Raw genomic sequence first — 25,427 nt, 5'->3', positions numbered from 1 at the left:
TGTATTTTGCGCGCGAACTGTCTGTGTTTCTTATCGCAAGTTCTTCTACAATCGTTGTCATTCTGTAGTTAGTTGTTGAACGTGATGAGAAATCATTTGCGGCCAGTGGCGGCTGGTGGGGTAAAATTTTGGGTAGGCCAAGCCAGCAAATTACATATAGCTATGTGTAATCAGTGGCGGATCCAGAGGGAGGGGTCACGGTGTCATGACCCCCCCCCCCAAATATTTGAAAACCCACTTATCCTATTGGTGGTAAGACTAAAAGTGACCTTGCATCAGAGAAAAGTAATCACCCTCAAGATCCATGACCCCCAAAAAAATAGCCGCCAATGTGTGTAATACATATTTTTTGTGTGAGAGTGGGAATCTTCTAAAGACCGTACCAGATGAATCGTACCTGGCGTGTGTTAGATTCAGAGTAAACGGAGTACATCCGAAAGTAGTTCCCCTCTGGGGGCCTTGTCTCCGGATGCGTCCGTGTTACAATGCCTACCAACTAAACCCACTCTCGGCTTACGCGCGACACGACAATATAAAAATCGTTGTCCGGCAAGCGACTTAACTTCAAACGCTTTTTGTACGGAGATCTTATGTGAGCGGGGTCGGCCGGCTCCGCCTATTAATGATATTTTTTGCACGATTGATCATTTTTGACTGTTTACCGTGACAGATTTTACGTCAGTAGGTGACATTTACTAGCAACTCGACGGTAAGTAAACCAACTCGGCGGTAAGTACTCCAACTCGACGGTAAGTAATTCACTTACCGTCGAGTTAAAAAATCTCTTAATTTTAATTTATTTTTTGAAATAATAAAGAAAACTAACGAATTATTTATTAATATTGAAACTTATGGTACAATTTGTTAAATTATTTAATGAAATCCCACTTTTTTGGGCTGTGGTTTCACTTCTAACAGAAACTCCTGCAAAATCGCATACATTAGTAGTATCCAACATTTTTTCTCTTCAAATACGCGATCAAAGTTGAAAACTTGGAAATATCAATGCCGTCATAAAGAAAAACCGTGGATTTAATCATTGAATATTCTGCCCAGAGGCTTCCAGGAGCTTTCAACTGCATATGTCTTTGAACGAAATATGCCAATAGAGCCTTTTCTTCGATTCTTAAATTCTTGCCTTCGCACCATTTTTTAAAACTTTGGTAGGTATTTTGATAACGGATTTTGGATTTTTCGGGAATAATTGCGGAACACCCTTCTTCCCAAGCCCGCTCAATTTCTTCAAATTCACTTTCGCTCATATTTTAATTTATAATAATCAAAATTGTACTTAAAATTATTGACAACTAAATAAAAACTCAATTCTCCATTGTTGTTATGCACCCTAGTTACTACCTAACAACCAAAGTACCTATCTTGATAAAATGAATAAAACTAGTCAATATGATGAAAATGTTTAATTTTATAATTTATAATGGTATCAATCGTGCAAAAAACGTTATAAGCATGTCGAACGTTAAGGGTAACAGATCTCAGACAATAATTCGAGTCGTCGATCCGCTCCTCCTCCAAACAATTGTCTTCGATCGGTATAAAACCCTTACCGTTCTCCATACTTAATATACTATAAAATGCCTGGATACGATTCAATGCTTTCTGTGATAATATATAACATAGTTGTTTTAACGGAAGCTAATGTATTGAGTGATTTAGTACATTTAAAAGTTATTTACATGCATTAACATAATTTTTGAATATATGTTTTTCAATTTTAAAGCTGTTAAAATTATTGGTTAGGCCCAACCTATCCTGGTTACCCCCAAAAGCCGCCACTGTTTGCGGCTATCGTAAAAATATAGTGTTTTATTTCAAGAAAAGTAACTATTTATAGGATAGATAATTTTCTTTTTTAATTTTTGTGTTAACAGATATCGTAAACTAAATCAGAGGGTGTGTATGCCTATACTCTAACAGATAATTAAACAACATAGTGAGAAATATAACAAAAACGTTTTATTAGGTGAAATTCACATTTGTTTTCGTTTCGGCCGAGTCTTGTACCTTGGACCGCTATCACGTCTTGTACGTTGGGCCGTACAAAATTAATGGTAAAAAAGAAGACACATTTTTTATTGCACAAGTAACTGCTGTAAGTCCCTATTTAACGGTACAATATCTGAAGAGAATTCTCAACAGCAACACATTTTCTGGCCAAGTGATCAACAATTTGACACTGACATTGAAGATGTCGTGCTCAAACTTAAACCACCAAGTAAGGCTGGGTTGTCTGAAAGGCAAAAATGAGTACATGTGTTTGACTTAGATTTTGAGAGGTATAATATTGAATAACACAATTTTTTGTATAAATTTTTAAAGATTTACGGGTGGTTCAACGTACAAGACTACGTGGTTCAAGGTACAGGACTGGTTTGTACCTCGGACCAAATTAAGTTTAATAAATAAAATTGAGCAGTAGTTGAAAGACTGATAAATTTTATACACACTTGAATGAATGAAGAAAGTGAAAAAAGTTTATTAAAGTGTCTAAATATATTTAATTTCCTTAGCTTAGCGATTTCGACATATATGTCATCTTCAGGGCTAATGGTCAAAGAATAAAAAAAGTATCACTACTTCGAGTTGTAGGTGTTTGCATATTAAGAAAATTGGTCTGTTGTGTAACTCCGGATGATGAAAGATTATTTCAATTTTAATTAAAAATTGTAAAAATTGTAAAATAGTAAAAACAACCACTTAGACGTTACAAATATATTTTATATATAAAATTTGGTCATGGTAAGGTATCACCCAACCATTTTCAAGTGATGCGGGTAGTTGACTGACCTCAACTAGTGTCAGTTGACTGTCAGTCAACTGCTCGCATCACTTGAAAATAGTTGGGTGATACCTTACCATGACCAAATTTTATATTTGTAACGTCTAAGTGGTTGTCTTTATTGTTTTACAATTTTTACAATGTTTAATTAAAATTGAAATATTCTTTCATCATCCGGAGTTGCACAACGGACCAACTTTCTTAATATGCAAACACCTACAACTCGAAGTAGTGGTACTTTTTTATACTTTGACCATTAGCTCTGAAGATGGCATCGAAAGCGCTTAGCTAAGGAAATTAAATATATTTAAACACTTTAATATACTTTTTCACTTTCTTCATTCAAATAATAAAGGTATAAATTGTCAAACTTAATCAAAAATTTTGGGTGTCGGAATTTGTGCTGGTGAGTGTACTTAACGCGACCTGAGTCCCAACTTGATTTTTCGCTGCATTTACATTGTAGTATGTTGGTCGATATGACCGTGGAATTGCTTCATCGATTCTTCTTCTTAAGGTGCCTATCCTTTCCGGATGTTGGCGATCGGCCAGCATGGCTATCCTAACTTTGCTTGCTACTATTCTGAATAGTCCGGTTGTCGATGTATAAAACCACTTTCTCAGGTTTTGAAGCCAAGATATTCTTCTTCTCCCTGGTCCTCTTTTTCCAAATACCTTGCCTTGAAGAATGAGTTGCAACAAGCCATATCTCTATTCATTCCTCATAACATGGCCAAGATATTCTAGTTTGCGCTCTTTGATTGTGTTAATAATCTCGCATTCCTTGCCTATTCTACGTAGAACCTCAACATTAGTTATACGATCCACCCACGAAATTCTCAAAATGCGCCTGTAACACCACATCTCGAATGCCTCGAGTTTTCTCAAAGAAGCCTCGGAAATTGTCCAGGCCTTTACTCCGTACAACAACGTAGAAAATACACAGCATCTGATGATAGAGATTTTGGTAGCAAGAGGTAAATCGTGGCTTCTGAAAAGAGACTTCATCATTATGAACGCTGATCTCGCTTTTCCTATGCGTTGTTTTATTTCACTTGAGTGGTCCTATTGGCTGTTTATGTTGGTACCAAGGTATGTGTTACTGTCGACCCTGTCAATTAGTTGTTGGTTAACCAAAAGCTGTGTATTAAATATTTCGCGCTTACTGATTACCATGTACTTTGTTTTTTTCGTATTGAGATCAAGTCCGTATTCTCTACTTATATCTGATATGCGCGACATTATTCTTTGCAAACCATCTAGACTGTCTGCAAAAACTACAGCGTCGTCGGCATATCTAATGTTGTTCAGACGCACTCCATTGACTAATATAACCCGGTCTATATAGACATTTCAAATAACAAAAATTGCCGGAGAGCCAAATTTTGGTGGAGAGCTAGGGTATACCATAACAAATAAAGTTTAAAAAGTCCCCATCGATCCCATGTGTGCGTCAAAAGTTATTCGGGGTCAAAGTCAAAATTTGAGATTTTTTGGATTTTTTTCGAAAACGGTAAACCTAAAATCAAAGTTGTAGATCTTAAAATTCTCTACAAAAATTGTCCTTACTATTTTTTTCCTAAGAGTTGCCATTCATGAGATATCGCGATTCAAAGAGTCACATTATACATGATATGCACACGTTTCCACACCACCTGTGAGGTAGTGTACTCGGCGCTTTTTTTTACCGTGGTTTCCCCTGTAGGCCTACTCCACTAACTGTTTTGACAATTTTAGGATCATTTAAGGAAACAATACCGGTCAAGTTCTAGATATTACCTTATTATTGATATTGATTATTGATATTGCTATTGATTATTAGGTTAACTATTATTTTGATTTCTTTAGATATTTTAATCAGATTCATATTCTTGAAAGTCTACTTCAACAGGCAAGTTTTCTTCGATTTCATCTTCTTCTTCTTCCTCTTGCTGGATGTTCAAAAATTGTTCAAATGTGACTGAGTCATTGGTATCTTCATTAACATCACAGGAGTCTTCCTCTGTTGTACTAAACTGGACATTTGAGCAAGACTGACCTTGGCAGTTGGTACACACTAGAGAACACAGCAACCCGACTTTTTTACATCCACATTTGGCACTACAACCTTTTTTGCAATTGCAAAAAATAGTGTTAAGGCGTTTTTCTGGAGCAGGTGGGAGTAAAGTTTTAATCGGTTCCAGAGTATTATCTATTAATTTCCAACCCCAGTCTTCTGGATTCAGTTCATTGCCTAGTCATGTTTAAACTTGATAATATACTCGATACAAATGTTAAAAAGCAGATGCTGATGTTGGAGGAAGACATGATAGTTGTACTTGTTTCTTGTTTCGCGTATTTTTTACAAAAGTTAAGTATCGGTATTTATCAAGACAAATAATTTTTTTTGGAGCTCCATAAACCGCAAGAAGAAAGCTGAAATGTTAACTGACAAAATAACAGCTGCGAATATTGAAGTGAAACAAGCTAAAAATGACGCAGATGTCCTTATAATTGAGACAGCAATTGAAAAATTTAAGGCAACAAACACAACAATTGTAGTTGATGAAGGTGTTGATTTGTTGGTACTGATTACTGCAAGGACTCCAGTAGATAAAGTTCTTTATTTTCTGAAACCTGGAAGGGCTCAACAGAGAACAGAGATATATTCTTCGAATAGTTTATCGGCTTATCCCAAATGCCAAAAGTACATTTTATTTTTACATGCGATAACCGGCTGCGACACTACGTCCGCAATGTACAGAAGGGGCAAAACGTCAGTACTTAAATTATTCGAAAAAAAAGATTTGACTGACGGCTGTAAAGTTTTTACAGAACTTGATACTACACTGCAAACAATAATTACGGAAGGAATTCGCTTTCTTCTTGCGGTTTATGGAGCTCCAAAAACAATTATTTGTCTTGATAAATACCGATACTTAACTTCAAGAAACAAGTACAACGATCATGTCTTCATCCAACATCAGCATCTGCTTTTCAACATTTGTATCGAGTATATTATCAAGTTCAAATATCGCTAGGCAATGAACTGAATCCAGAAGACTGGGGTTGGAAATTAATAGATAATACTCTGGAACCGATTAAAACCTTACTCCCACCTGCTCCAGAAAAACTCCGTAACACTATTTTTTGCAATTGCAAAAAAGGTTGTAGTGTCAAATGTGGATGTAAAAAAGTCGGGTTGCTATGTTCTCTAGTGTGTACCAACTGCCAAGGTCAGTCTTGCTCAAATGTCCAGTTTAGTACAACAGAGGAAGACTCCTGTGATTTTAATGAAGAGACCAATGACTCAGTCACATTTGAACAATTTTTGAACGTCCAGCAAGAGGAAGAGGAAGAAGATGAAATCGAAGAAGACTTGACTGTTGAAGTAGACTTTCAAGAATATGAATCTGATTAAAATATCTAAAGAAATCAAAACAATAGTTAACCTAATAATCAATAGCAATATCAATAATCAATATCAATAATAAGGTAATATCTAGAACTTGACCGGTATTGTTTCCTTAAATTATCCTAAAATTGTCAAAACAGTTAGTGGAGTAGGCCTACAGGGGAAACCACGGTAAAAAAAACGCGCCGAGTACACTACCTCACAGGTGGTGTGGAAACGTGTGCATATCATGTATAATGTGACTCTTTGAATCGCGATATCTCAGGAATGGCAACTCTTAGGAAAAAAATAGTAAGGGTCATTTTTGTAGAGAATGTTAAGATCTACAACTTTGATTTAAGGTTTTTTTTTGATAAAACTTACCGTTTTCGAAAAAAATCCTAAAAATCTCAAATTTTGACCTTTGACCCCGAATAACTTTTTACGCACACATGGGATCGATGGGGACTTTTTAACCTTTATTTGTTATGGTATACCCTAGCTCTCCACCAAAATTTGGCTCTCCGGCAATTTTTGTTATTTGCCAAGCATTTTGATGTCTAAGTTGACCGGATTAATATGCCTTCCTGTAGTTCTCCTAGCGCTTGCTCGAAGACACATTCAGGGTATATATTAAACAGCACCGGGGACAGGATGCATGCTTGCCTCACTCCTCTATCTATGGATACTGCCTCTGTCAAATGGTCATCCACTTTAATATTGGCAGTTTTGTTGTAATACAAATTATATATGATTCTCAAGTCTCTATCATCTACTCCCTCTTATTTCAAGATGTTTATTAGTTTATCATGTTTTACTCTATCAAACGCCTTTTTGTAGTCGATAAAACAAATATACACGTCACAGTCAACATCCCTGCATCTTTGCATAAGCACTTCGACAGCGAATAGAGCCTCTCGGGTGCCAAAGGCATCGCGGAATCCAAACTGCGTCCATGATACCTGTTCTTCTCATTTTTTATATATTCTGCCGTGTATCACTTTCAGAAACGTTTTGAGTAAGTGGCTCATTAGGCTAATTGTTCTGTAGTCTTCACATGTTTTGGCATTTACTTTTTTGGGTAAAGTTACGAAGGTCGACTTTAACCAGCTTTGGGGTATTTTTCCAGTTACGTATATTTTGTTGAATTATCCATTGAATTTGTTATCCATTTTATTCCTTGTTCATCCATAAGTTTTAGGAATTCTACATAAAACTGGTCAGGCCCTACAGCTTTACCATCTTTAGTTGTTTTAATAGCTGACGTGACTTCTTCAATGGTGGACGTAATGTGGTCCTGTTTGGCATTCAGTGTCTTCAATGGTATTCTGCCTTTCATCTGCAAAAGTTACTTTCACATATTTCTTCCACGTGTCTAGTTTTTCTTCCACACTTAACAGTGGTTTGCCTTGGTTATCTGCCAAACACCCAACTCTTCTAGGTTTGTATAAGCCTGCAGCTTCTTTAACTTTTTTGTGCATATTGAATGAATCGTGTTTATGTTGCAATTGCTGGATTTCCGCACACTGTTCTCTTAGTCGTGTAGCCTTAGCTACTCTTATTGCTTTTTTGATCTCTTTATCTATTCTTTTGTATAATGACATGTCCTGATCTTTGGACTTTCGCCTCTCGATAATGAATCCTAATTAACGTTACAGACACACTTTCATCTACGTACTAAATAGAAATACAACTTGTTTCAGTCAAAGTCAAACAAATACTAACCTCTAAGCGAATGTTATACATATCTGCAGATGACGCCTGAAGACATCATTCGAACTCCGCAGTAGTAACGGTATGACATTCTTAGACGTCATGAGCATTCAAAGGGTTACTAAAATTATGTCTGAGTACTGAGTATGCATGTAACAGTATGTCAGCATCGTTTTCCGAGATACGGGGTGTTGAAATTTTTTTCTTTCGGAAATAGATAACAAAACTAAACTGAAAGTATATAACAGCATAGTGATTCAGTCAATTTGTACTCTACGAACCCCTTAGTGAGAAAGTTTTGGGGTAGTTCTGATTTCTTTCATTATATGGATTTTGGGCTGCTTAATCCGAATATGAGATTTGCGGACAAAATTTCTTGCCGGAACATTGAAAAAATCGCGACAAAAGCGAAAAATTTTAGCTTTTTTCCGATTTGTTGCTCAAATCTCGAAAACTATTAACTTTTAGTAAATGGTCTGCTAACAAAAATTAAAGTACTTAAAATTATCTACAAACATCTCTATTTACTTTTTTTTTCAGAAGAACCGTTCGTTCTAAAGTGCAAGTTGAAAATTGCCAATTTTTAACGGTCTCGGCAAAACCCACTTTTTACATTCCAAAACTTTAGTTTTTATTAGAATGCTGTCATTTGAAAAAATTCTCCTAGTTTTCTGTACAAATAATAAATGTTAGTTCATAATATGAATATGGTATGTCTCTTCTCACAGCTTTCATGAATCCATTCCATCCTAAAATACCGAGAATGTCTCTGCTTTTCCCTTAGAGCCACAGAAGATCAGGCACAGATGGAGTCACAGTTTCAGTTGGTGTGAACATTCCCTTCGGATCTTGATTTCTGATAAACCTTGAGGTTTTGTCCTTTCAAAATGTATTAGTTGAACACCTCTCCGACTTCCATAAACCTCAGGTGCGGGTTTAGTTTTTAGCCGAGGAATGGATTGGTTAGGAGCTATTGCATGTTTTGGTGCAATACAAGAAATGCCACCCATGACGTAAAAGTGGTATCCGTCGATTGTATATACGTTAACAATTTCTGTCCGAACGCTGCATATATGTTTTTGAAAAAGTGGGTTTGTATTCCCAGCCGCCATATATATACGTTCAAGGTGTTATGGTCTCAATTTACCAAAGCCGAAAATATGCGTTGCTTATAAAATTTTAAACTCTTTGGTGTCCCAATGCCGTAAAAATATGTCCGAAAATGTAAGATTATTGTTCCCAAAGCCTCAAAATATTGGCACCTAAGACAGGTCATGCGAACCCATTGCCGTATATATTTGTTCACATATTTTACTCCTATAGAAGTCAACAAAGAAATAACCAAACTCAACTCACGAAAGGCTCCAGGTTATGACTTAATTTCGGCACAAATACCAAAACAACTTCCTCGTAAGGCCATTATTATGCTAACAGTAATATTTAATCTAAGTTTATCATACTTTCCAAAAATATGAAAATTTGCAGAAATCATAATGATCCTTAAGCCAGGCAAAGCGCCCAATGAAGTAACATCTTATCGACCCATCAGCCTACTCCCAATCGTTAGCAAAGTTTTTGAAAGATTGCTGCTACAAAGAATATACGCAGATCATGAATTCCTAACATTACTACCAGAACATCAGTTTGCTTTTCGGGAAAATCATTCTACTACACAACAAGTCCATCGAATAGTAAATGAAATATCAAAAACTCTCGAAGAAAAGAAATACTGCAACGCTATATTCCTAGATACCTCACAAGCGCTTGACAAAGTTTGGCACAGAGGTCTGCTTTACAAAGTAAAATTAGCACTATCTAGTAAATATTTCCTCCTAATCAAATCATATTTATCAAATAGATATTTCTCAGTAAAATTCAAAGACCAAAAATCCAGCCTCTGTCCTATTAACTTCGGAGTTCCGCAAGGTAGTGTTCTCGGGCCGCTGCTGTTTTCACTCTACACAGCCGATATACCAGAGTCTCATAATACTACGATCGCTTCTTTTGCTGATGACGTAGCCATACTAGCTGTAAATGAAGATCACATATAAGCCTCACAAACCTGCAACATCATCTGGACATACTCAGTGAATGGTACAAAAAATGACGAACAAAAGTAAATAAAACAAAATCATCTCAAATAACGTTTACCAATCGCCACAACACATGCCCAACTGTTAGAATGGAAAATGTACGAATACGAACAGTAATAGACGCTAAATACCTTGGCCTCCATCTTGACCAACGTCTTACTTGAAAAAACACATCCAGACCAAAAGTAGACAACTAGACTTGAAATTCCGGCAAATGTATTGGCTCCTTGGACGCAGCTCAAAACTCAACATCCAAAACAAAATTTTTCTGTACAAAGCAATACTCAAACTTATTTGGTACTAAGGACTACACCTATGGGGCTGTGCAAAGTCAACATCACTAAATATCATCCAACGATTTCAGTCTAAAGTTCTAAGATCAATAGTGGATGCACCATGGTACATAACTAATCAAACGCTTTACGAAGACTTAAATATACCTTTCATCAGAGAAGAAATCCATCGAGCCACGGAGCACAAAATGAGCGTACCATTCACCATGAAAATGAGTTAGTAAGTGAATTATTCCATAATGGCCCTGCCACAAGGAGACCAGATAGAACCTGGCCTCAGGACCTATTTTAAAACTTAAACATAAATAGAATAAGATGAGATATCATTGGAAGTCTCTTCTTCATGCCCAAAAACATGGAACAAATTTACTTAATACTCTTTTAATGATGTAGATTGTAAATGAACATAATTACATAAAAAAATAAAAAAAAAAACATATTTTAAATATATGCTATATTATAGCGCTGGTGGCAACGCTTATAGGTAGCTGCTAGAAGGTGAAGCTTTTGTAGCCACAGAAAAGACCCGAAAAAAAAAAGAAGCGAATCGAGATACATGTGTGCAAGATGCGGAGTCGGCCTTTGCGTAGTGTCATGTTTTGAGGAGTACCACACAAACCAAAACTTTTAATGTCAATTTACATTACATTATTTTTTTTAAGTTAGTTACATTTTTTCAAGTTGGTTTTGCTCTCTGATGAGTACGTTTGAAAAGAAAACGTTTAAGTTGGTTAAAAAAAACTCATTAAAACATATTTTGATCATTTATTTGTTTATTTATTTGCGACGTACCTACCTATATATAAGGCAATGGGACTCTAAGCATGAAAAAACCTTTGGGATTGAGGGACCAATATGCAAATTAAGGTCTGGCATAGAAAGGGTTAAAATCAGGGTTTTCGTACACCTGTTGTGAAAAGCACGGCTGGTCAATTTTCTGCGGATCGCCTGCGATTGCCGACACTTCCAGATAAGCAACGCGCTTGCTCAAAATCTTGTAGCGGCAGTAAGGCCCAGATAGTTGGTCTCACCATTCCTTGCAGGGTTGGCCGTTTACTCTACAAAAATTAAGGCTCAAGAAAATAGGTTGATGTAGTTTCCTCTCTGGGATTTTGTTCATCCTATACAGAAGCTGTTCGCCTGGAAGTGTCAGCATTCGCAGGCGATCCGCAGAAAATTGACCTGCCGTGCTTTACACAGCAGGTGTACGGTAACGCTGATTTTAACGTACATACAATCGACGAATACCACACTTTTCACGTCATATGTGGCATTTCTTGTATTGCACCCAAACTTGCAGTAGCTCCTAAGCAATACATTCCTCGGATAAAAAACAAACCCACGCCTGAGGTTTATGGAAGTCAGGGAGCTGTTCAACTAATTCATTTTAAAAGGACAAAACCTTAAGGTTTATCAGAAATCAAGATAACAGATCCGAAGGAAATGTTCACACCAACTGAAACTGTGACTCCATCTGTGCCTGATCTTCTGTGGCTCTAAGGGAAAAGCAGATATATTCCCGGCCTCTTAGGACGGAATAGACTCTGCGGAATAGAAGCTGTCACAAGAGACATGCCATACCTATGGACTAACATTTATTATTTGTACAGAAAACTAGGAGAAATTTATCAAATGACAGCATTCTAATAAAGAATAAACTTTTGGAATGTAAAAAATGGGTTTTACCGAGACCGTTGAAAATTTGCAATTTTCAACTTGTACTTTAGACCGAACGGTTCGTCTAAAAAAAAAGTAAATAGTGATATTTGCAGACAATTTTAAGTACTTTAATTTCTGTTAATATACCATTTACTAGAAGTTAATAGTTTTCGAGATTTGAGAAAAAAGCGGAAAAAAGCTAACATTTTTCGCTTTTTCGCGATTTTTTCAATGTTCCGGTAAGAAATTTTGTCCGAAAACCTCATATTCGGATTCAGCAGCCCAAAATCCATATATAATGAAAGAAATCAGAACTACCCCAAAACTTTCCTAGTCAAAACACAATTTTATTGAATCATATTGCGCATTTTTACCATCGATTGAGATGTTTAGATGTTTAATTTTTTGGTTATTTCACGTTGAAATATTCGATTTGGAATTTGACAAATAATAACCTACTTTTCGTAAACTGTGACTCTGCTTCTGCTGGGTCTATAGACTTCATACATACACCATTTTTTTTTAGTTTTTTTTTATGAGCTACAGTTTTTCTAAGAATTTTAATTTTGTATCATGTACTTTATGGTATACCTGTTGTTTTATCTAAAACTGAAGATAAAACACGTTCGACGAAACATGTTTTATCTGTATAGTTTTTTAGTTAATACTTATATTTCTTTTGCAATCGTTTTGTTTATTTCATATAATAAAACCGATTTTTTCTATTTCAGGACTTTATCTTCATCTAATACCACAAATGGAAAAAAGGACCAACACTTCCTGTTTCTCGAAACATTGGACAAAGAAAATAAAGGCTAATATTTTTTAATTATAGGTTTATAAACCTATATATTTTGTTTTATTTTTTCCTTAAAACGAAAACGAACTAAAAAAGATTAAGAGAAAAGAAACGAAGATATAATGAACAACAGCTATTGAAAGAAATTAAGGAAGATTACAAAAATTAAGATATAAGAAATCTATATCGAAGGGTAAAAATGAAAAGAAAGGATATTGATGGATTCGACCGTTACTTGGTGGAAGTTCATTTTATCTAACAATAAAACACTGAAAACGTTTGTTTTCTATACTTCCACAAAATTTATTACAACTAAGTGACTACAGCTGTTTCGGCAGAGTACCTTTCTCAAGTGATTTAAATTACTATGGATTTGCCTTTTGAAAGTATTTAACTGAAGAGGTTGAGGAGTGGGGAGCTGTTTGTCTCGAGTTGGTCATTTAGAATTATATCTGTATTTTTCAATTTATTAATTTTCATAGATTCTAATTAAGATAGCTTAAGGCCTTTATTTTGAATATGCAGAATTTGAAACTGTTCATTAAACGAATGATTATTATCTAGAAGGTGAAGTGCGTATGTAGAAGTGTCTGTTTTTCTACTGTTGAAAGCCGTTTTGTGTCCTGCTATCCGTTTGTCAAAGGTTCTGCGAGTTTGACCGATGCAAGTTTTCGGACAGTCACCACAAGTTAGTTTGTAAACAGCACTCTGTAGTTGTTCTCTCTTTCGGCTCGTATTTTTCTTAATATACAGAGAGAGTCTGTAAAGTGGAATAAATTCAATATCTCAAATACTAATTGTTTTTTTGGAAAATGCTCAGACCCGTCGATTAGTATTTTAAATTGTCCTTTTTGACATTCAATAAAAATGTATACAGGGAGTCCCAATTTAGAGATATGACGCCATCGTCGATTTTCTTAAATGGCAACACTGTCATTTTGATAGCTAATTTGATAGGGTTTGTAAAGTTATACATAACTGCAAAATATCAAATTTTTATTCTCTACCATTTACAAGATAATAGAAAATAACAAAGTTATATCTGTAATTTGGAATATATTCAATAATTAAAATACTAACTGTTTTTTTGAAAAATGCTCAGACCCGTCGATTAGTATATCAAATTGTCCTTTTTGACATATAATAATAATGTATACAGGGTGTCCCAATTTAGAGATATGACGTCATCGTTGATTTTCTTAAATGGCAACACTATCATTTTGATAGCTATTTTGATAGCGTGTGTAAAGTTATACACATCTGAAAAATTTCAAAATTTTATTCCCTACCATTTACAAGATAATAAAAAATAACAAAGTTATGAAGAACAAGAAGTAATCAAATAATAATTGAATTTATTTATTTCAATTAAGCAAATGCTCATAACGTTGCCCATTGACAATTTGACAATAATTGAGGGCAACACTGAGTTTTTGCTTAATTTATTGAAATAATTAAATTCAATTATTAGTTGATTACTTCTTTTTCATAACTTTGTTATTTTTTATTATCATCTAAATGGTAGAGAATACAAATTTGAAATTTTGCAGTTGTGTATAACTTTACACACCCTATCAAAATAGCTATCAAAATGACAGTGTTGCCATTTAAGAAAATCAACGATGACGTCAGATCTCTAAATTGGGACACCCTGTATACATTATTATTATATGTCAAAAAGGACAATTTGATATACTAATCGACGGGTCTGAGCATTTTTCAAAAAAACAGTTAGTATTTTAATTATTGAATATATTCCAAATTACAGATATAACTTTGTTATTTTCTATTATCTTGTAAATGGTAGAGAATAAAAATTTGATATTTTGCAGTTATGTATAACTTTACAAACCCTATCAAATTAGCTATCAAAATGACAGTGTTGCCATTTAAGAAAATCGACGATGACGTCATATCTCTAAATTGGGACACCCTGTATACATTATTATTGAATGTCAAAAAGGACAATTTGAAATACTAATCGACGGGTCTGAGCATTTTCCAAAAAAACAATTAGTATTTGAGATATTGAATTTATTCCACTTTACAGACTCTCTCTGTATTTGCTTAAGTTGTTGTTAGTTCTAAAAGCTGGTGTTATTCTTTCTTTTTATGTATCTGGCTATTTTTGTTGTCATCTTGCCAGTATATACGATAGAGCAGAAGGTACTGGGTTCTTTCTGTGGTGGTGGATAGACTAATTTCAGGGCTTTCTTATGGAGTCTTTGGTTTAAAATATTGTTAATTGTTTGTTTGTTATAGCCATTGTTTAAACAAATAGCAGTAGACCATGGCTATAATGAACAAACAATTAACAAAATTTTAAAACAAAAACTCCATAAGAAAGCCCTGAGATTAGTCTATCCACCACCACAGAAAGAACCCAGTACCTTCTGCTCCATCACATATACTAGCAAGATAACAACAAAAATAGCCAGATACATAAAAAAGAAAGGAATAACACCAGCTTTCAGAACTAAAAACAACTTAAGCAAATATATTAAGAACAATAAGAGCTTCCCTGCTCGAAAAACTAGGTATTTGCCCGTTCAATGGGCACAAACCAACTAGCTCCAGTTGGTTTGTGCCCATTGAACTGGCAAATACCTAGTTTTTCGAGCAGGGAAGCATGTTGCCCTTTAAGCATGTACTATTTTAATCCTTCAACATCGACTGGTATTCACCATATTTTATTTAAATATATCATGTAAACCATATATTAAAATGCTACCACTCTAATTGGTGTGCTATTGTTCTTTTCATGAGCATTTTTCAGTGCGTAACAAATGATAGGAAAAAGGGTAAGTTCGTGGTAATACACATTTATGAAATTTATTCTAACATGAGATTTTAGTTAAATCTGACAGTTGTCACATTTTATTTTCAATTTGGAATAAAAACAAATCAAATGTGTTTCTTGCATTTATAAAATGGTATTTTCTTTGATTGGTATAGTCTTATAAATTATAGAGATTATACTTGTAATATTATTATCTAATTAAAAAAAATATTTTTTTTATTATGGCGCCATCTATCGACAACTATAATAACTAGAATAAATGTTATAAATATCCCCCATGGAATGTAATCACCGACGTGCGTTTTTTTCTGTCACATACAATTTAATGCGTTAGAAAGAAATCGAAAAACGGTGACGCACTGAAAGATGATCATGAGAAAAAGAATAGTTTCAACTACTCAGCAGAATGCACTGAAGATGTTCTGAATTAGAACGAAAACGTTTTGCACGACTTTTTATGAAGTTTTTAATAAACCATTTTATACCAGTATACAACTTAGAAGTTTTTACTTCTATATGAGTTTTTTTAATATTAAAATGTTTTTCAAGATAGTAATTTATTATATTTTTTATTAGCTTCAATTTTGGTAATGTAAACTTTTTTGTAAAAACTTACAGTTGTTGAGTTATTTAAGAATACTCGCTTTAAAGCATGCATTTTTTTGACGAAAAATCTGTCTTTGATCTTTAATAACTCAAAAAGTATTGATTTATTTTAATAACTTTATATAACAAATTTTGCTTAGAATTTGTCCTTGCTGTCGATTGTTGAAGTTACTTTTAATAAAATAATTTTCACCCCTGAGAAAGGGTGGTACCCACCCTCGGGGTAAACGCGCAAGGTGGCACCATGTCACGTTTATTTCTTGAGGTATCCTCTAAGTCTAACCACTCACGAATTTTCGTAAAAATCGATGAAGGTTCACTGAAATTGAAGGTAATAGTTTATTTTCACCTTACAGTGACTGCACTATACAAAAGAAATTAAAATTTATTGATCTAACTGCTTGTATTTTGGGAGCTCATAAATTATTAAACGATATGTAGTCGCCAAAATATAAAGTAAATTCATTTTAAGTACAACTCTCTCTTAAGCCGGGAAGATTGGGTGGTTTTCCTGCGAAGGGGTTGTAGCTCAATAATCGAAACGGGCTGTTGCCCGTGGTTTAAGGGTTTATTCTAAGAATATATAAGCTATACAAAGTATATCGGCGATACGATAAATTTTAATTTTTCTCAGCATGTTTTTCTTAAGTTAAATCAATTAAAGGGTTGTTTGGCTTTTAAGGGGATGAGATCAAAAATCTAAACTATATCACTTCGAGTGCTCATAAATAGCTCGTAGTTATGCCGCAAAGATCGCTTCAATATTCCTATTTTTAAGTAGGGGGGGGGGCTGTCCCACTAAAATATTAAATTTCTGCTAAGTGTAACGAGCTCAAAATTTTTAATTTGCGGAATATGAGCGCTCATAAATCAGCGTTATTTGTTTTATAATTTTTGCAAATGAGGTGATGGGGCGGGGCAGCTCAATTCGGGTTAATTATAGACTTTAAACAAGCATATCCTCCGCCTGAGTGCCATCTCTATTGGAGTTGGCGATCAATATGGCAAATTTCTCTCTGTTCTGGGCTTGACGGATTAAGTAATTCCCTGTTGTGTGGGTCCAATTTCTGATGTTTCGGAGCCAGGATTTTTTCTTTCTTCCTATACCCCTTTTACCTTCGATTTTGCCTTCTACTATTACCTGGAGCTGCTCAAATTCCCTATGGCGCATTATGTGTCCTAGATATGACGATTTTCTAATTTTGATTGTATTGACCAGATAAGGACGTGTGTTCATTATTTCCAGTACTTCTTCAGTAGTTCTGCTTGTCCAGCTTATTCTTAGCATTCGGCTGTACATCCACATTTCGAATGAATTCAGATTGTTGACGTCATACTTTTTAATGTCCAGGTCTCACAGCCATATATACTTTGGGCTAATTAGCAAAATACAAGGAAAAGTTATTTACCAGTAATTTTATTGCTGGAATCGAATCTTACGATTGTATATATTAATAATATAGTTATGCAAAGTCCGCAGATAGTGTGCTACTCTTTTTATAAACAAAATGGCGCCCGAAATCGAGTTCTTTTTTCAATGTTTGCTCTATAACTCCAAAGATTAAACTTTACACCAAAAACACCCAAATAAAAATTCACCGCAATTAAATTCTGCGTAGAGACGGGTTTTCCCGATTTACTTCGACGAACATTTTCTCCGGAAAATGCGGGTTTTCCAACAAAATCTTTAATTTTCAACTAAAATTTTAGATAAGTAATTGTATATCAATAATTAAGTAACTTTGGTAATATAAAAGTTCTTTTCGTTTAGATTACAATTCCAGAAGCCGATTGAAATTGAATGAACAGTTTAACAACAATTGAATTGTTAATTAAAAATTTACGGTCGCTGTAATAACCACAATAGTTATGATACATAAGAATAACTATGACTTTTGTATAAAAAGACACGACGCCTATCTAATATAGGTACTTAAAAGAATTGAAATTGGACTATTTAAGCGGCATCAGGAATATTTTAAAATGATAAACCGTTTTTTGGCTTATAAACAAATAGAATATCTCGGGAAATATTAAATTAAATTAAATCATGATAACGGTATTGGAAAAAAAGCGACAGGACGCTTCTTCTAACCTTTAACTACCCGCGCATCAAGTTATAACATAACTACACGCGTGGCGTACTTTATACGCCACAAGAAAATCCACTTAAAAACAGCGGATTTGTTTTTTTTTAAATACACTAAGTTGTTTGTTATAAACCTTATTCGGCATCAGTGAATACTTGGAGTTCCTTCTCAGTAAGCCAATTGGGATTTATAACTGGAAGCATGGAATAACTGGATTCCATGATAAATAAAATTACTAATAAACATTTTTTTTGAAATGTGATTTTTTATAAGAGAAAAAGTATTGTTTATAAAGAAAAATATATTTTGTGCCATAATGACTAAAAAACCATTGAAATATGCACTTATACTCCGACTTAGATTAATATGATTGTGGAGTATATTGTCCACCACCGGAAACAACAAATAATAAACTATAAAAAAGGGTTCAAGGCAGGTTTTGTTTATATTCGATTCAGAGTTGGACTACCATCTCCATATAGCAACTATTTCAGCATCCTTATGCATCATCAGTGAAGTTTATGCAGTCACAACTCTGAAGGGAATATAAACATTCTGCCTCTTTTAAGGCAAACCATCGCGATGCAATGAACCCACCTTTTGAGACGCAATCTAGCGACATCTCTCGTATTACGAGGAAAACAACGAAAAGCCCCAGATACAAAGTCTACTACTTTTTAAACAATTAGAATAATTGAAATAAAAATATAATAAACAATATTTTAAATTTAAGACTTTTCGTTAATAGACTGCTTTCTGGCTGCATCCCATATCCCATAAATAATAAACTGTAAATTACGATCTTCCCAGAACGCCGATTATAACGAAACTAAAACCAAATTGTAAAGCACATTCCAGTGATAGGTTAGAAAGATAAACAAGGTCAAAAACTAAATTTTTAAATATATTTGCAGTAGAATTCTTATATCTGGCGTACAAAATACGCCACCGCGTGTAGTTAAAGGTTAAAAGAAAAAGCGTTTAATTGTGATGAGTGGTTCCTGAGATACCGCCGGTCAAAGTTGACCGGCATTTACGGCAAAGATCGTAATAAAATCGTAATAAAAAAAATACGCTTATAATTTTTGAAACATCACCTTTCTATTTTTGTCCTCTTTCTCCACGCCAATTTTTATACATATCTTTAAAATACTCATAACATATATTATTATAATAAAAACTATCGATATTACGAGTGAAAATCCCCTAGCACCTTCAGCTTGATGCCACAAGAAACAGTCACCCTGTTTGGACACCACATTGTAGATGGTAAAGTTGTATGTGGTCAGTCTGCCTTTATAAAACAAAGCATTGTTTTTTTATCGTTAGGGGCCAGCAGTACCTGTTGTAAATCAAAATTACAATTTATAATATTGTTCGACGTTGTAGCCAGCTCTTTGTCTTTTTTTTTCTCATCCCTAGCACTATTTTTGGCTTCAATGTGCACATCATATTTTTCTTTTAATTGTACGTTGTCTACATCCGATGCATTTGTAAAGTGCATACATATGGAGCACTGGTCTTTTTTAGGTGTGTGAAATCCTAAATTATAGTTTTCACTGAATATCTTTCGATACATGCATTCCTTAGCAGGAGTTTTTCCTTGTACCCTACATTGTTCTATTACTCAAGGCTGTGGGTGAAAAATAGGTCGATTTCAGGATATAATTCAGGAATTTTTGAAACCTATCAGGTGTTGTAAAGGACGATGCCAGGAATAACTTCTACTAAAGTGTGACCAAAAATATTGTGAGCTTTTTTTGTTATTGCGATTTTCATTTGTTAAATTTGCAATTTTTAAAGATTTTTAATTTTGCAGCTTAGGATATTGATTTTAGAGAAAAACTTTTTAATAGAAAGTTGTAGTAAATTAAAAAACCTACAATTTGAGCTATGGTAAGTTTAATTTCGTTTATTGGTTATTGCAACACAGCCTGAGAAAAGTCCAAAATGGCCGTTTTTTACAATTGCGTTATTTATTGTACAAATAATTTTTTTTTATTTTTTAAAGCTTTAAAATGAAGATTTTTCAATTCCAAACATAAAAAAAATTGTAAGGCTGGATTAACGAATTTGTTGCTTGGATATTATAAGTTGTTTATCCCAAGAGGTCAAATGTCGAAGGCTATAACTTTTAAAAAAAATCGTACAGAGTTGGTGAAACATCCAATCTCCTTCTAAAGAGTTATATTTTCATATTCTGATGTAAATAAATACGTAAAACATTTTTAAACCTCTAATTTTTGGGTTTGAAAATAAGGGGGCTTTCGTTATAAACATTTAGAGCTGAAGCGGCCCTGTACATCCTATGAGTTTTTAACTTACAGATTATTGTTACTGAAGATGAAACTCAGATTTACAAAAAAAAAAAATTCTACGACCAACTGAAGTCGAGCTAAACGTTGGGTTTGAAAATAAGGGGGCAAATTTCGTTATGAACATTTAGAGCTGAAGCGGCCCTGTACATCCTATGAGTTTTTAACTTACAGATTATTGTTGCTAAAAACGAAACGAAGATTTATAAAAAAATAAAAAATTTCTACGACCAACTGAAGCTGAGCTAAATGTTGGGCTTGAAAATAAGGGGGCAATTTTCGTTATAAACATTTAGAGCTGAAGCGGCCCTGTACATCCTATGAGTTTCTAGCTTACAGATTATTGTTGCTGAAGACAAAACGAAGATTTATAAAAAAATAAAAATTTTCTACAACCAACTGAAGCCGAGATAATTGTTTCTTTTTTCTTAAATCGTAGTGCCTTTATTTACAACAATTAAGAAATTATTTTACAGTCTTTGACTAAAGAAAGACTTATATTATCTTAAATTAAAAATAGTTATAAAATATAGTTACATTTAATTATTAAAAATTATTTTTAAAATCGGTGCTTTTGCGAGCGTCCGAATTTTGCAAATCGCCCGGCTCGCTTCAAATCCGCGCGTTCGGAAAATGTACGTAACTTGTATTAAATTTTGACCGAAAACAATTTAATAATATTACCATTATAATATACAGTCTGTTTACCACTGTATTTGTTTTTCTTGATAAACTTTTATCTGTGAAATCTCATTTCTGAAGAAATAATATTACAAAATTGATGCTTACATATATATGAAATATATTTTTAATTTTTCATTGTTATATAAATATAATAATAATAATAATGTTACTTCTTATTATACAATATAAAACTTTTTCTTCTTGTAGTTACTATCCGTTTTGGATGTTGGCGACCATCATGGCAATCTGTACTTGCACACTAAATCGGTACTGCTGCTCTAAAAAGATTTGTAGTTGTTATGTTGAACGACCGTACGTAAATTTTCTAGCAAGGTAATCCTTCGCCTTCCTTGTTCTCAGTTTCCAAATGGGGTTTGCCAAATTGCCATGATGGTCGTCAACATCCAAAACGGATAGTCACTACAAGAAGAAAAAGTTTTATATTGTATAATAAGAAGTAACATTATTATTATTATATTTATATAACAATGCAAAAATTAAAAATATAGTTATATGTATCATTTTTGTAATATTATTTCTTCAGAAATACTTCAGTTTATCAAGAAAAACAAATTAATACAGTGGTCAATACACTGTATATTATAATGGTAATATTATTAAATTGTTTTTGGTCAAAATTTATCAAGATTTGCAAAATTCGGCCGCTCGCAAAAGCACCGAATTTAAAAATAATTTTTAATAATTAAATGTAATTATAGTTTAAAATAATTTTTATTTTAAGATAAAATAAGTCTTTCTTTAGTCAATGACTGTAAAATAATTTCTTAATTGTTATAAATAAAGGCACTGCGATTTAAGAAAAAATAAACAATTACCTCGGCTTCAGTTGGTTGTAAATTTTTTTTATTTTTTTATGAATCTTCGTTTCGTCTTTAGCAACAATAATCTGTAAGTTAGAAACTAATAGGATATACAGGGCCGCTTCAGCTCTAAATGTTTTTAACGAAATTTGCCCCCTTATTTTCAAACCCAACAATTATCTCAGCTTCAGTTGGTTGTAGAAAATTTTTATTTTTTTATACATCTTCGTTTCCTCTTCAGCAACAATAATCTGTAAGTAAAAAACTCATAGGATGTACTGGGCCGCTTCAGCTCTAAATGTTTATAACGAAATTTGCCCCCTTATTTTCAAAACCAAAAATTAGAGTTTTAAGAATGTTTTACGCATTTATTTACATCAGAATATGAAAATATAACTCTTTAGAAGGAGATTGGATGTTACAACAACTCTCTACGATTTTTCTTCAAAAAGTCATAGCCTTCTACATTTGACCTCTTGGGATAAACAATTTATAATATCTAAGCAACAAATTCGTTAATCCGACCTTGCAATTTTTTTTATGTTTGGAATTGGAATTGAAAGATCTTCATTTTAAAGCTTTAAAAAATAAAAAAAATTATTTGTACAATAAATAACGCAATTGTAAAAAACGGCCATTTTGGACATACTGCATGCTGTTTTGCAATAACCAATAAACGAAATTAAACTTACCATAGCTCAACTTGTAAGTTTTTTAATTTACTACAACTTTCTATTAAAAAGTTTTTCTCTAAAATCAATATCCTAAGCTGCAAAATGAAAAATCTTTAAAAATTGCAAATTTAACAAATGAAAATCGCAATTAAAAAAAAAGCTCACAATATTTTTGGTCACATTTTAGTAGAAGTTATTCCTGACATCGTCCTTTACAACACCTGATATGTTTCAAAAATTCATAAATTATATCCTGAAATCGACCTATTTTTCACCCACAGCCTGGAGTATATGTAAATTTTATACATTATAGCGATGTTCACCTGTGGTGCTAAATATTTTCTAGCTGTTCGTTCCCGACAATAGTGGGATGGCACAACTGGAAAACTTTCTATGTGTTTTCTGATATCATCGACTATATGTTGCGGTGTACATTTTTTAATACGGTTTCCTCGAAAATCCTCTGACCCCATATTCATTTTACTTCTCTTTGTAACAGCAATGTCGACTACTCCCTTCTTTATAGCAAGTGTATTAATAAAAAATGTTTTACAAACCATTGTTCTCATATTATTAACTGGCAAATAAAATGTGACAGACATTTGTCTTCTTGAATTTGTTTGTACTGTACGCACTTCTACATGATGGGTATCAAGGTTCGCATGTATAAAATCTCGCTGTCTGGTCACTTTTTTTATTCTCACTAGTCACTTATCTAGTTTTGGTTCAAAAAGCAGAAATATTTTTGCACCAATATATTTTTCTAAAAGTAGATAACTAGAGCTATCTATAAATGTTTTCGTTTGGCGTTAGTGTTGAATAGTAGATATGTGTACATATCAAGTTGTAGATTTCAAAGAATGGCTCATATAACAGATACCTACTTTCAAACAAAATGCCATACCTAATGAACTAGGGACAATATCATATATCTACTTATAGCATTCGATACATTATTGTAAGGCCGATGTCTTAAAATGGATATCTCAGAATCGCAAAAGAGTCGAGTTACCTAGTTATAGAATTAAAGTATCGATATATTATTATAATAAAAACTATCGATATTACGAGTGAAAATTGACAAAAATAGCAAAATTCCAATCAAAAATTAGGTTGGAGGAAATGTAATCTCAAAGTTCAAAGTCGGTATACGTTAAAAATGCATTTTCTCGGCTTCCCATGGAGAAATTTCCTTCATTCTTTTTTTGTTCCCAAGTAACTCGAGTAGAGCCGTCTAACTAACGCATTAGTAGATGTCAAACTTGCTTTTGTTTTTTTTTAAATAGATTAATTTATTTATAAGAAAAGAAAACTACATATTTTTTCCAGTTGTAGACTTTTGTTAGATAAACTTACTAGAAATGTACCTTTTGACTTTAAAATCAGAAATATTCTCATTTGAAAGCTGTATAATTATTTAAACAATCTTTATTTAAACAACATTTTTGTTATAATAAATAAATTAATTTATTATAACAAAACAAAAGCAAATTTGACATTTAATAATGCGTTAGTTAGATGGCTCTACTCGAGTTACTTGGGAACAAAAAAGAATGAAGAAAATTGCTCCATGGGAAGCCGAGAAAATGCATTTTTTTAACGTATACCAATTTTGAACTTTGAGATTAAATTTTCTCCAACCTAATTTTTGATTTTAATTTTGCTATTTTTGCAATTTTCACTCGTAATATCCATAGTATTTATTATAAAAATATACGTTATGAGTATTTTATATATATAAATTCGGGTTCAAAACGTCCTCCGACGTTGTCCGATGCCTTGTTGCCAATATCTTCTATCATTGCAGTTTTCACCTTCTAATCCTCGTACACTCACTGATCGTCTTACTCCTTGTATCCATGTCGTTCTTGGCCTTCCTCTTTTTCTGTTTTCTGTGGGTATCCATTTCATAATTTTCTTTGGCAGTCTTTCCTCCCCCATTCTCTGAACATGTCCGTACCACGTTAATTGTTTCTTCTCAATGCATTCTACAACCGTTTCTTGTAAATTCATTCTTCGCTTTACTTCCTCATTTCTAACCCGGTCCAATCTCGATGTTCTACTTGCTCTTCTTAGGGCGTCCATCTCAGTAGCTTCTAATTTTCGTTTTAGGTGTTCCTTTATTCTCCATGTTTTGGATCCGTATACCAATGTGCTCTTAATCATGGTGTTGTATATTCGCATTTTTCTTTGTTTCCCTATCTCGGTACTCCATAAAACTCCGTTCAATGATTTAATTATCGTTCTTGCTTTATTTATTCTGCTCTTAATTTCTGCATCGTCAGTACCTTCCTTGTTGAAATTAATGCCCAAATACTTATATTTATCACAGCTAGTTATTTTTTTGATTATTGTCCAATATCATATCAGTTGAATCCTCACCTAGGCATAAATATTGTGTTTTTTCTACATTCATCTGCAATCCCCATTTTTCGTATTCTTCCTTCAATTTGCGAGTCATGTATTCCAAATCTTCTTTATCGTTTGCACGTATGAGTATTTTAAAGATATGAAAATTAGTGTGGAGAAATAGCATCGAAATGAAAAAGAAATGGTTTGAAAATTATGATCCTATTGTTTATATCTTTGGCGTAAATGCCGGTCAATTTTTACCGGTTGTATCTCAGGAACGACGCATCAGAATTAAACATTTTTTATTTTAAAGGAAGCGTCCTGCCGCTTTTTTGCAAAACCGTTTTCATGATTTAAT

At 33.5% G+C, this 25,427-nt stretch overlaps 2 protein-coding genes across 4 annotated transcripts in view; one reads left to right on the top strand and one right to left on the bottom strand.

Annotated features, from left to right (window-relative positions):
- The window catches only part of LOC114336480 (uncharacterized), a 63,017-nt gene extending 50,241 nt beyond the window's left edge, over positions 1-12,776 (top strand). Inside the window, exon 6 of the mRNA XM_028286854.1 lies at positions 12,660-12,776. Within this exon, the coding sequence (XP_028142655.1) occupies positions 12,660-12,677 (18 nt within the window). The 3' untranslated portion in view covers positions 12,678-12,776. The remainder of the gene's footprint in view (positions 1-12,659) is intronic.
- Positions 1-25,427, bottom strand: part of LOC114339168 (dynein axonemal heavy chain 1-like) — a 1,269,803-nt gene that overhangs the window by 422,149 nt on the left and 822,227 nt on the right. The gene's annotated exons all lie outside the window — the stretch shown is intronic.

Source organism: Diabrotica virgifera, chromosome 9, assembly GCF_917563875.1.
Source record: "Diabrotica virgifera virgifera chromosome 9, PGI_DIABVI_V3a".
NCBI classification, from domain to species: domain Eukaryota; kingdom Metazoa; phylum Arthropoda; class Insecta; order Coleoptera; family Chrysomelidae; genus Diabrotica; species Diabrotica virgifera.
Note: the sequence above shows the minus strand (reverse complement) of the source record. Positions and strands in the feature narration are given on the sequence as shown.